The 13,200-nt window shown below is 36.1% G+C and overlaps 1 protein-coding gene across 1 annotated transcript; it reads left to right on the forward strand.

Annotated features, from left to right (window-relative positions):
• Positions 1-429: 429 nt before the first annotated feature.
• CPSF2 (cleavage and polyadenylation specific factor 2, 100kDa) lies at positions 430-12,980 on the forward strand. Its single transcript, XM_010003722.1, has 14 exons — positions 430-611; positions 2,049-2,208; positions 2,300-2,405; positions 3,867-3,996; positions 4,329-4,444; positions 5,029-5,216; positions 5,633-5,923; positions 7,029-7,129; positions 7,461-7,661; positions 8,352-8,504; positions 9,088-9,313; positions 10,964-11,263; positions 12,238-12,372; positions 12,478-12,980. Exons 1-14 carry the CDS (start codon positions 463-465, stop codon positions 12,568-12,570), a joined length of 2,349 nt encoding a protein of 782 aa, XP_010002024.1. The 5' UTR covers positions 430-462; the 3' UTR covers positions 12,571-12,980.
• Positions 12,981-13,200: the final 220 nt, after the last annotated feature.

Below are 13,200 nucleotides of genomic sequence, written 5' to 3' on the forward strand. Positions count from 1 at the left end.
TCCCTGCCGCCCCAAATCCTGCCTCCCTCCTGCCTCCCTGCCGCCCCAAATCCTGCTTCCCTCCTGCCTCCCTGCCGCCCCCCATCCCGCCTCCCGCCGTCTCCCGGCTGGAGGGGCCGCGGCCCCCGGCGCGCCGTGTCTGGGTGTCCCCACCCGGCCCCGGGTGGGAGCTGCTGCAGGCTGCCCTGCTCCTCGTGATCCCTTTTTTTAGATTGTAAACAACCTCTTTCTAACAAGAGAGTACCTACGGCGATCAAAAATTAATGTATGAAACCTACTAATTGGTATGTAGTAGCTGCATTGATAGTATTTTCACAACTTGTAGTGAAAATCCTGTGTAGTCTTTAGAAACATATTAATTTAGGTGTAAATAAACAGGCTTTTCCTTTGGATTGGTCAATGAAACATTTTCTCCCCCGCTCCAGATTAGTCCGTTTGGAGGTTAAACACGTGGAGAGGAAAATGACATCGATTATCAAGCTGACTACACTTTCAGGGGTGCAGGAGGAGTCTGCCCTTTGCTATCTGTTGCAAGTAGATGAATTTCGTTTTCTTTTGGACTGTGGCTGGGATGAGAACTTTTCTATGGATATTATTGATTCCCTGAGGAAGTAAGTAGTTAAGTTCATATACTTTTTTTTTTTCTTAGTAGGTCTTGTCCTTTTCTGAAAGCTTTCAGAGCACCATTCAGTGGTATGTGTATGGTGGTGTTAAATCCAAAATGATTCTTTTTTTTGTTGTCGTTTGAAATATATTTTATATTAAGGGAGGAGTACTGCTGAAACCTCTCCAGTAAAAACTTAAGGCTTTTTCATGTGAGTCTAATGAGTTACATCTATTAACTGTATTTTTTAAACTGTTCTGTGTTTGGTTTGGCTCAGATGTTTCAGTTTTGTCATAAATGTGACACAGAGCAGGGTTTATGGGAGGCTGACCTTGGCTCTAAACTAATTTAGCATGGTTAACTAAGTTTGAAGAACCCTTCGTGTATGTAGGCTGAATTCAGAGTGGTTCAACTCTCGCCTCGTGTTTCAAGTTGAATAGACTGTCAGTCAGGAAAGCAGCTTCTGTTAGTTATCCCAGCCCTGCAAGGAAATCGACCTGCCTAGATTTCAGTACGGAACTTCTGCGGGTTCACAGCAAGGAGCTTTGCTGATGCGAACACTGATTACAATGTTAGGAGTGAAACATGGAAATTCTGAATGAAATGTAAGCTTTGTGATTTTTTTTTTAAAATAGATTCGCTTTTTTAGCATTGACATGCTGGTAATGCTTCTTTTAACTGAGCATTATTGTGTAATAAGGATAACTTATAAGTTTTTTCAAGTGTCCTATCTGAGAAGCAATTAGATAAAATCCGCTTTTTAGTAAACCTTCATCTAGAAGACCATGTGTGCCCCAGCTACTATGTGAGGGAACAAAAAGCTTTCAGCTCAGCTTGTATTGTCACTTGTTGCATATGTTTTAGGCCCTCAAGTTTTTCAGTCATCATAGGTAGTATGTCTTTAGCCTGAGTTCTTATTTTATGTAACTCTTTGCAAGAAAAATCTTCTGGTTTTAAAATTAATAACCCCCCCAAATTTATGTGACACTCTTCTAAAATGATGTATTTGACTTTGTCTGTCTTTAAATAAATATGTTTTGATTTGATAAGTGTCAATTGACAGCTTTGGTCCTGTTGAATGGTCTTTCTTGTCAGAAGAAATGTTGTAGTCTGTTTTAGTTTTTTAGCTGTATAAGCAATTTGTAGCATGTCTGCAGTGGTAGTATTTTTTGTCCCTCAGTTAATGTGTATTCTGATATAGACTAATATATAGTCCTGCTATATATAAAGGTCTTTCTAATAAATAATGTGAAACTTGTGTTCCAGGCCTTGAAATTATGTTTTCAGAAGTCATTTGCATTTTTAAGTACTTGAATCTTTGGAAATACCCGTAACTTCAAATTAAGATTTTTAAAACTTTGCTCTAAACCTGGAAAGATTTAAGTTTTTGTGTAACAGCATACAGAACTCTTTTCATCAACATCTGTTCTCCATCTCTTTGTAGACATGTACACCAGGTTGATGCTGTTCTTCTTTCTCATCCTGACCCTCTACATCTTGGTGCACTTCCATATGCAGTTGGAAAAATGGGGTTGAATTGTGCCATTTATGCAACTATTCCTGTATATAAAATGGGACAGATGTTTATGTATGATCTCTACCAGGTATATTTAAGTTGATACTTTCATACACAGTATCTTGGATGTGGCAGAATGCTCAGATCCTTGAATGCTCTATACTTCTTATTTATTTTAGTCCCGCCATAATACTGAAGATTTCACACTCTTTACATTGGATGATGTAGATGCGGCCTTCGATAAGATACAGCAGCTGAAATTTTCTCAGATTGTGAACTTGAAAGGTAAAACTGTCACTAAACTTTCACTTAATGACTTAATGACAGGCAACAGAGGCACTAAGAGTTAAAGTGACTCTTTTTTAAAGTGAGTTAAGTTTTCGAATGCTGTGCGTTTTGCAGGGCTGGATGCAGTAGCTCTGTGTCAGTCTGTATCAGCTGAACATTTGCTTCATTACTTATATATGTAAACAGGTAGAATTTCCACTTAGTGACGAGGAGGTGATGCAAAAGCATATTTAGACATTTATCTTTTTCTGTTTTTGTAACTTCTTGGAATTTGCTCATGTTTCTCAAAAGCATTTAGTTATGCCTAGTTGTAGAAACCTCAGAACTCTTCAGTAACCAATAACACAAAGAAAAGCTTTCTAGAGAACGAGTAAGAGGCAGAGATTAAGCTACTTCATTTGGATGATTTAATGAGGAAATATTCACTGGCTCTGAATGATGCTCAGTTTAGCTTATTGCTCAGAACTGTAGAGTCTGGACAACTGAAAGCTTTTCACTTTTGTTGAATGTAAAGATCAGAATTAAAAGGAAACCTGTTCTTGAACAAAGACATACAAGTTGGCCACAAGCAGCTTATATCTCCCCATTCCTGAATGCTACTGCCTTGTGAATTTGGAAAACATGGGATGCCATCCTTGAAAGACTGACCCTTTTCCAAGGTATTTGTAGCAAAGCTATATGTCTCCTGCCAATTTTTACATCTTAGAAGTAATTTTAGTGAACAACATTTTTAAAACACCTTTTTCATATGTAATGGAAGTGTTTTTAAAAGGACTCAATGGATGCATCTAAGAAGATAATTTCTATTTTAATCATTATTATTAAAGCTGTGCACTGCTGTTCTAGTTGGTGGAATCTAGCAAAGTCAGTGAGTGATGGTCAGAGGTGATTTAGTTGTACTCTTGACAAAGATCCAGGCTAGCACCGATGATGAGGAACAACAGTGCCTTTAAAACAAAAAAACTATCAGGTGCTGAAAAGATCCATCATCCCTTACTGCAGCACATGGACAACTTTCCCGGTATTGTTTGACTTGCGTGTTTGTCATTCTGGAAAACTTTGAGTAATTTAGATGTGTTTGTAAGCATCTGGACAGTGGATGACAAAGTAAACAGTTTGTCTTTCACCAGTATACTTGCTTTCATGTCATATGTATGTTACATAATGTATTGCTGCCCCAGCAGCTCTGCAGTCCCTCTGAGTACCAGTGGGAGGTGGAGGGAAGAAGTGATCTTCACTTGTGTTTCTTTCTCTGGAAGCAAAATAGAGCTGAATTGCAAAAACCTTTGAAATTAACGGCTAGATGGAAAGGACAGTTGTGTTGCTGATTGTTCTACTTCATTTGACTTTTTCAGCTGTGGTAATTTTTGCATTCAGTTGTTTAAAATTATTGTCTGTTATTCAGAGTAATGGATTTTAATACATCTAATATACTGAAAATATTGAAAACTTCTGTAGGCAAAGGACATGGTTTGTCAATCACACCATTGCCAGCTGGCCACATGATAGGAGGCACGATTTGGAAGATTGTCAAGGATGGAGAGGAAGAAATTGTTTATGCAGTTGATTTCAACCACAAGAGGGAGATGTAAGTTCAGCATAGCAATATGTATTTCTTAGATGTTGTGTTAGGTGTGCATCATTTAGTGTGTGATGAACAAGTATGGAAGTAGCAGTGCCTTTCCAGCTCGAATTAGATGACTAATTTCACTTGCATTCATATGAATCAATTTGAAAAAGCATAAAAGCATTATCTCTGGGTTTCTATAGTCTGTTCAGCTTTATTTATTTGTGAGTTTGAAGAAGGAAGCATTCAGCTACTGAGGAGTTTAATTTCTGTACATGCAAATATCTGGAAGCCAGCTGTCTTATTTTTTCTCATAAAATATAAAAAGTGAGATTTCACCTCTTTTTCCACAGCCATCTGAATGGATGTTCCTTGGAAATGTTGAGCAGGCCTTCATTACTTATTACAGATTCATTTAATGCTACATATGTACAACCCAGGAGGAAGCAAAGGGATGAACAGCTACTGAGTATGTATTCTGTTTGGGCTTGAAAATGGCAGTAGTGCTATTCATTAGCTCCTGTAAATTGTTTTCCTCTGAGAAATTCATCAGCATCCAAGCTAAGAACCTTTACTAGAATTCAACAAAATTTTTAATTACTCTTTTCTGATGGTACTGGATCTTTTAGGTTAAACAGATTTCTGAGAACAATGAGCTATATTTGAAAATAGTGTATTTTACACAGTATCAACTCATCTCTTCTTAAAGGGTTTTTAAATTACCTTACTCAGCACTTTCTTTTTTCAACTCAATTTTACCATGTCAGGGTTTTTTAATTAAAAAAAAGAAAATGAAAAATTTGTATGAAGGCAGTGAAATCTTCAGACCTACCAATATAGTAACTCCAGCTCCCTTTGATTTTGGTGGAAGTGTGATTTTGGATCCCCTTTGAAGTTTAATTTATTTCTGTGTTCAGTTTGCTTTTGATTATGATTGCTAGTGTGATATAACAACAACAGAAAATAAAAAAGCCAACCAAAAAACCAAGTCAGAAACATTTTACTTTTTGGTTCAAAGTATAAGTAAGTTTTTGTTTTGTTTTTATTTCTTAGCTAATGTTTTGGAGACATTACGAGGTGATGGAAATGTATTAATAGCCGTGGATACAGCAGGCAGAGTTTTGGAACTTGCTCAACTTCTTGATCAGATCTGGAGAACGAAAGATGCAGGATTAGGAGTCTACTCTCTAGCACTTTTGAATAATGTTAGCTATAATGTAGTGGAGTTCTCTAAATCACAGGTTTGTTTTCATTTTAAAATGTTATTATGAAGAGGGTAGGGGAATGTGTGTGCAAAAGCGTTTTGTTTTTATTTTTAAGAGTAAAAAATGGCTAAATACTGTGTGTTGTGCTTATCCTGCAGTGTGGGTTTGGTTGTGTCTCGGATCTTTTGATCAAGTAACACAGAGTCCAGTCATGGTTATGGGCGTGTTTCCTGGTAGTCGTTTCTGGTTTTATCACAAAATGTGTTAGTGTAGTTTATAGCTGTTAAAAAAGAGGACTTAAAGTACTTGGTTCTGTGTTGTTTTTGCTCAGCGTTATTTATAGACTTGCTGAGAAACATTGACATAATCACGTGCATATTGCATCCTGTATTAAATATCAGGTTTGTACATTATTGTATTCTTACAGGTAACTTTCTTAATACATATTTTAGGTTGAATGGATGAGTGACAAGTTGATGAGGTGCTTTGAAGACAAGAGGAACAATCCTTTTCAGTTCCGCCATCTCTCCTTATGTCATAGTCTGTCTGATTTGGCTCGAGTGCCTAGTCCAAAAGTTGTTCTTGCCAGTCAGCCTGACTTAGAGTGTGGGTTTTCTAGAGATCTTTTCATTCAATGGTGCCAGGATTCCAAAAACTCCATAATTTTAACTTACCGCACTACACCTGGAACATTAGCACGATTCCTGATTGATAATCCTTCTGAAAAAGTTATAGATATTGAGGTAAGAGTTGTCTGTTTGTCTCAAAGTTTTTTATTGTGGGGCATCTGGGGGAATACTAGCAAAACTGAACTTAGTTTCCTTTTTATCTACTGAAAATGCTTCTCGTGGTGGAGGGAAATTTCAAAATCACTATGTTGTGTATTTAACCAATCGTGGATAAACTTACATAAAAATAGGTCTTGTATTAGGAACTGCAAAATGCTTTTTGGTCATGTGGCAAAATGAATACTACATAGAGGTAAGCCTAAAGTTGCTTTTAAATATAAACCCAACACTTTCCTTTATGCTCTTGTTGTAATAGAAAAAAATTGACTTCTAGTTGGTGTACAGATCACAATACACAATGGATTATTCTTGCTGGGAAATACTCTGCATTTGGATGAGGGAAGAATCAAGTCAAATTAGTATAATATATTCCACAAGAACTAAAAAGATTAGCAAAAGCTAGGAATCAGGACACAATTAATTGTCATTCATGCTTTTGATTTTATTTCAATGCTTTACAGACTGGTGTCTGCTGCTCTTTTGTAAGCATTGTTTATTTGTAGGGGTCCCCTGTGATGCCAGTGCTAATTTCAATCCTGATGATGCAGCTTTATTTTAGATTTAAATTGGATTGGAAACATTGAATTATAGCATTCGACTGTTACTGGAATTCAGTATTATTCCAAGGAACCTATACTCTGATCTGATTTTCAGAAAACAAAAACCAAAACTGACCATTGTTTTGCCTGCTAGTATGAGTTTGCCAGGTTCTTTACGTTTGATGTGACACAAAAATAAAAAAAATATACCCCTCATCTTAGAGTATTTGTGTTTGCTTTTTGGAAAGATATTTCCTGAAGATGTTTTAATAACTTTTTGTAAAGCTAATTTATTTGAATATATTCAGAAATGCTTTTTCTGTTAAAGTAGACTCTACTAATTGATAACATTATTACTTGATAACTGGGGTGCGACGTGTTTGTAGGATGTTTTGTGTGTGACATATAAGTTGTACTTGCCCTTGATCTTTAGATAAAAATATTCTTGTCAGAGCAGGTAGGAAAAGCATTAAAATCTTGCCAGCTACTCATAGAAATACTGATTTTAATTGTATCTGCAGTTGAGAAAACGTGTCAAGTTGGAAGGAAAAGAACTTGAAGAATATCTAGAAAAGGAGAAACTAAAGAAAGAAGCAGCTAAGAAGTTAGAACAGTCTAAAGAGTAAGTATGTTGGCTGTTCTTGCATTCTGCTCTTTTGTTTAGAGTTGAGGTTTCTGTGTAATCATTCTGCTGCTTCAACCATTTACAGAGATAAATGGAAGTCATAGCTTTGATAGACTTCTCCGAGGACACTGAGGAATTGGGAAGGATTGTTATTAATCTGTTCTTATGATAGACCTGTTTCTCCTGCTGTTTGACTGTGAGCTTTCTCAGATACACAAGCTGCTCTTCTTGGTGTTATGTGAACTGTTACTTGAAAGTCTGTGTGTTTATGTAATACTAAACCTGAAGAAAAAAAGAAAGTGCAAGTTTTTTTGGAATGTCGTTTCAGGGCAGACATTGATTCCAGTGATGAGAGTGATGCTGAAGAGGATATTGATCAGCCAACTGTCCACAAGACCAAACATGATTTGATGATGAAAGGTGAAGGTAGCCGTAAAGGAAGCTTCTTCAAACAGGCAAAGAAATCTTACCCAATGTTTCCAGCCCCTGAAGAAAGAATTAAGTGGGATGAATATGGCGAGATTATCAAGTATGTGGTAGTAATGCATACTAACATGTAGTAGCTAAGAAATAATTTTAAAAGCGAATAAAAATATTAATTTTGTCTCTCTTGAAACGCTGTTACATACTCTTTCAACTCTTCCAGTAATTTGTGAACAGTTAGAACAGTTTGGAGTAGGTCTCACAGGAAGCTTAGGATAGGATTGGAGCTGCCAAGTGCTGATCCTTGGCCTGTGTTCACACCTGTTAGCATGTGTTTCCACTCCAGCCTACTTGTTTGTCTGGTTTTTGCGTGTTTTTTTTGTTGTGTGGGGTTTGTTTGTTTGTTAGTTTTATCTTATAAGATAGATAATTTTTCTTAACCTTTTTCTGCTTTAAAAACACTGAATTTTGATTAAATTTATAATGAGGATAAATAATATTTTTCATCCTAGAAAAATCTGGTGATATTTGTCCTATTTGCATGAGGAATACTTGCTAGAGATCCTCAATTTACTACTATTTCTCAAGATACCAAAGTTATTTTTTAAGACAGGAAAGTGATATTTTCCAAATCAGCTGTATTCAAGTATAGAAGTATTGACAACAAGTGTAATTGTTGGCAATAACAATTATAAATCATCTCAGTAGTAATAGTCAGCATTGTTTGTTTTTATGTTATGTAGTGCTTTGGTTTCATTGTAAGACTACTAAAAACAAAATGTCTCTCATTGTTTAGACCTGAGGATTTTCTAGTTCCAGAACTTCAAGCAACAGAAGAAGAAAAAAGCAAGTTAGAATCTGGTTTAACAAATGGAGAAGAGCCTATGGACCAGGATTTATCAGATGTTCCTACAAAATGTATTTCTGCAACAGAATCCATGGAAATTAAGTGAGTGGCTTCATTTTTCTTGTCAGTTCTGCTAGAATGGTGGCATGGATACAGTGCAAATTGGATAAAAGGCTAGCTTTGAATTTAAGAAGTGGGAAAGGACTTGCTTTTTGGTTTGTGTTTCTGTTTTGCTTTTGATTTTCTTTCTGAGCTATGTAAGTTAGTTTTTTACTGCTCTCTTTGGGAGCATGGTGTAGAGTCTTATGATTCCCCACTCTTATTAAGAAATTTGCAGTTTCTTTCTTGTGTGATGGAGACAAGTACAAAAGGAAGAGCAAATGTTACAATAGTGTGTTAGCATATATATTCTGTTAAAAGAAGAACTTACTCAAATATGCTTATCTCATGTTCTGGATAACTATGTAAGTGAGTTTTAGGAATGGATAGTGTTGAATACACGTGCACACAGATACTTGATAATTCTGTATTTTACCGATCCATAATATTCCTTGTGCTGACAGCTTTTGCCAAGGTAGAATGATGTAAAAGTATCTTCCATTTTTAAATTACATATTTTGGAGGACCCAAAGGTTAAATGTTTTGAACTAAAAAAAAGTATTCTTGGGTTTTTAATTAAAACTAGAGCCAGAGTTACATACATTGACTATGAAGGACGCTCAGATGGGGATTCAATTAAAAAAATTATTAACCAAATGAAGCCAAGACAACTGATCATTGTCCATGGACCACCGGAGGCCAGTCAAGACCTTGCAGAATGTTGCAGAGCTTTTGGTGGGAAAGATATTAAAGTTTACATGCCAAAACTGCATGAAACTGTAGATGCAACCAGTGAAACTCACATTTACCAGGTAAGCTACTGGGATTTGTTAGTTGTGTAGCTGCTGTGAACACAGTGGAGCAGCATTGTCAGACTCAAATTTGGTGCTCTGTTCTTTGGGAGAGGAGATACAACACTACCAATGTGTACACTTGATTTTGTGCGATCGCGACATCAGTAGTGGTTTTGTGTCTTGTATGTAATTGTCCCATTCTCCTTATGCTTATTACTCATAAGAAATGTTTAAAAACTGAAATATGAGATCAGTGCATTGGTACCTGTAGTGCAAAAGGCAAGGTTTGTGTCCATGAGAACAGCAGTTTGCTTTACTCTAGTCTTAACAGATTTATGATGCCTATATTTAGAGTACCCCTGTACACTACTTGAAATTCAGGATTCTTTTTGCAATCTGAAGGGGAGTGTTGGAGAGCAAAGAGAAAAAAAATCCTTCATACCTAAATAGTACCCAAGAATAAAGATGTAAAGTTAGGAGCAAGTTAATGTTAAAAATAAGTAAGACATGCTTACCTCTCAGAGAAGTTAATGTGATGGTTCTTGGAAAGCAGGGTTATGGTAATATGTTACACTGTGTTATTGCATATATTGCATTTAATTTTAATGGTTAAATTCTAAATAAGAAAACTTGGATAGTTTGTGTGTAGTATGTGAAAACCGCTTGTTGTCCCAAGTCAAATTTTGATGTATTTTAGAGGAAAGTCTCTGACAAGTTTCTGTCGTTTTAAAGTTAAAAGAAAAACATCAGGAGAATTGTTGAAAGGTATTTCTGCTTCTCTCCAGACAAAAATCTGTTATTCTGTAGGAAGTGGAAAGTTCCAGTTATTCAATATTATCCAGTTCTGACAGTCTTAAAAATGGCAGTGTTTTATGTGTTTGATTTGTTGGTCATTGAGGTCTTTTCTGTTTGCCTTTTTTTTTTTTTAAAGCTGTGAAGGTTACTAGTGTGTAAGAAATAACGTAGCTTGATTTTTCACAATATATTTATCTGACTAAAATTGCAATTTCTTTGTATTTATTTTTTTAAATATATATAAAGGGGAAATAGCTTTAGTTTGTTTTTCTGCTTGAAGCTTTCTGAACAGATTAAATGCAGCAGAGAAACTGAATTAGGAAATTAATAGGTGTGAGTGGAACATCAGAATCCCTGTGTCTTTTGAGGGGGCTATGCTGCAGATGGATAGTTAGTTGCAGTATTCTTAATACAGCTGCAGCCTTGATTCCACTATGGAGATCATGGACAATCTCACGTGGGTAAAAGTCTTTCAGATTAGGGCTTTATTTAATGAGTTAAAGTCCTGGAATGCACTAGAGGAATTGGGATAACAGAGTTTTCATTGGTTTAAAATCAGGTATTTTCAACATTCTCTCTTACAATAAACTATTACTATAGGTTCTTTTTTTATTTCAACCAAAACAGAAATATTGATTTTTGCTGCTTTTTAAGTGAATTAGCAACAAGAGGGTTATACAAATCAGATTCTGAAAGTGTAGAACATCTTGCCTTGGTGATATCAATTCTCTCCTTTCCCTCCCCAAAAGAGTATGAATCAAACTGATGGGGATAGACAGTAAAAGGAAAAGTGCATATTTTTAAAGCCTTAAGTAACGACTGTCTCTGTGTTTTCCATCAATCTAATAGTACTTTTATTTTTGTGCAATCCAGGTCAGGTTAAAAGATTCTCTTGTAAGCTCCCTTCAATTCTGTAAAGCCAAGGATGCTGAATTGGCTTGGATAGATGGTGTTCTGGACATGAGGGTTTCAAAAGTAGATACAGGAGTTATTTTGGAAGAGGGGGAGCTGAGGGAAGAGGAAGACTTAGAGATGCAAGTGGATATGCCTTCTTCAGACTCTAGTGTCATTGCACAACAGAAGGCCATAAAAAGTCTTTTCGGTGATGATGACAAGGAGATGTGTGAGGAGAGCGAGATCATTCCTACCCTGGAACCCCTGCCACCTCATGAGGTACAGAATTATGTTCACCTGGACTTGTTTTTTGAAGAGCTCTGTATTAATTTGTCGTCTTCTTAGAGGCTGATGCTGTGATCTTATTTAAATGAAAGCGTAACTGAAACTGAACTTTGATTTTGTTAAATCTGCTGCTCTTTGTTAAACCTGTTAATGCTGTTCTTTGTTCAGATTTTATGCTTTGCAGCAAGGATGATCTCTGGCATCCACTATGAGTGCCCAGCATGTAGTGTCCTCTAATTGTGAAGATAAATTTAAATTAGCCAGTTTCATATTTGTAGTTAGTACTTGCTGGTTTGGAAATAAGTCAGCATTTAGTAATTTGTGGGTTTTAATGTGTTTTCCTTAGCATCAACAAAACATTTCATATACTTAAGATACAGACTTCTGAAAGTCATACCTCTCTGCTTCTGTAGTAGTGACCTGAGATTGCATTAATTTAATATTTTCTATAAATCAGTCTTTACTTTTAAAATACTTTACGTGTGAGTAGATATTATTTTATATTTTCATTGAATAATTACAGTGCCTTCTAGTGCTAGAATTGCTTTTTAAGATACTGTTGCACAGTCTTAAATGTAGTCTGTTCTAGGAGCTAGATAAATGTGGAGACAAATCTAAATTCTTTTCATATTCAGGACAATATCATGCCATGATGTACATCAGTACATGGAATTATGTACTGATCAGCAGTGTAGCTCTGTCCCTGGCATAACAAGGCTTGGAAGAGGGGTTTTCAATGACAGCATTCCATTTGTCTTCAATATGTGAGCAAAGGAGGAAACTTTTTGGAGTTTTTGGATAACTTCTAAGGCCTTCCTATCCTGCAAATGTCTTGCTGCAGGTGAACTGAAATATAACCAACCTTCTCATTTATAGTCCTGTAATGGAGGCCACACTGCTGCTAGTACAATGATGAGGAGATCTTTGGAAGGCAGCAGAAATATTAATATTGTGTGTATTGTTTAAAGGTTCTCGGACATCAGTCTGTGTTTATGAATGAGCCAAGACTGTCTGACTTCAAGCAAGTTCTCTTGCGGGAAGGAATACAAGCTGAATTTGTGGGAGGAGTGCTTGTGTGCAACAATCTGGTGGCTGTTCGCCGGGTAGGTGTTCAGTGTCTTAAACTCTTTGGTAAATAATACTCTAAAAGAAATGTAAGTTTCTTATTAGTTTAAAGATAATAAATTGAAGCATGTCTTTTGTTTCAGACTGAAACAGGGCGCATTGGACTGGAAGGCTTTCTCTGTCAGGACTTCTATAGGATAAGAGACCTTTTATACGAGCAATACGCTATTGTCTAAGTAAAGTGCTGCAAAGATGTTTTTACCTGAACTTCTAAAGACAATGGAGATTTCTCCCAGTTTTGACTTTTTTGTAGTTTTGTAATTTATACTGGGGAAACTGAATTCATAAAGAACAATTAACTTCCCTGAACATGTAAATAACTGCTACTGTCTTTCTTCATAATCTGTTGGTACATTCTATGTTGTTGACTTTCAAACTGTTACAATCTTCCCTCTCTCATGTAGCAAATTACAAATGAGTTTATGGCAATGAATCCTTCTCAGGAAAGGTTCAGTTTGTCAGAACATGATTTGATTTCCTAGATTCCCTGCCAAAGAGTACAAAGTACAAAAAAGTAATTCTTCTGTTCTGTAATAAGATTAGATAGGGAACTGTGGATTTTTTTGTTTTGTCTTTTTTGGGTTTTGTGTGATTGGTGTTTGTTTTGGTTTTTTTTTCCTAAATTACTTCAGTTTAGGTGTCAATCTTGAATCTCTCTCTCTTTTTTTTTTTTTTAATGGAAGTTAGTTAAAGTGCATTTTTTGATAGCCAACTCAAATCTAGACTACTTAAACTTGCCCCCAGTGTTAATCTGGCTGCATCTTAATGTTGTGTTTGTTCCACCTTACTAATTTGTTCCAGAACAG

Source organism: Chaetura pelagica, unplaced genomic scaffold, assembly GCF_000747805.2.
Source record: "Chaetura pelagica isolate M959 unplaced genomic scaffold, ChaPel_1.0 scaffold48, whole genome shotgun sequence".
Classification (NCBI taxonomy): Eukaryota; Metazoa; Chordata; class Aves; order Apodiformes; family Apodidae; genus Chaetura; species Chaetura pelagica.

Excerpts from the sequence above, each read along its gene's own strand:
- CPSF2 (XM_010003722.1), top strand. The coding sequence starts at position 463 with ATGACATCGATTATCAAGCTGACTACACTTTCAGGGGTGCAGGAGGAG. Across the intron at positions 2,406-3,866 it reads TCAGATTGTGAACTTGAAAG|GCAAAGGACATGGTTTGTCA; the intron begins GTAAAACTGTCA and ends AAACTTCTGTAG. Across the intron at positions 8,505-9,087 it reads ACAGAATCCATGGAAATTAA|AGCCAGAGTTACATACATTG; the intron begins GTGAGTGGCTTC and ends AATTAAAACTAG.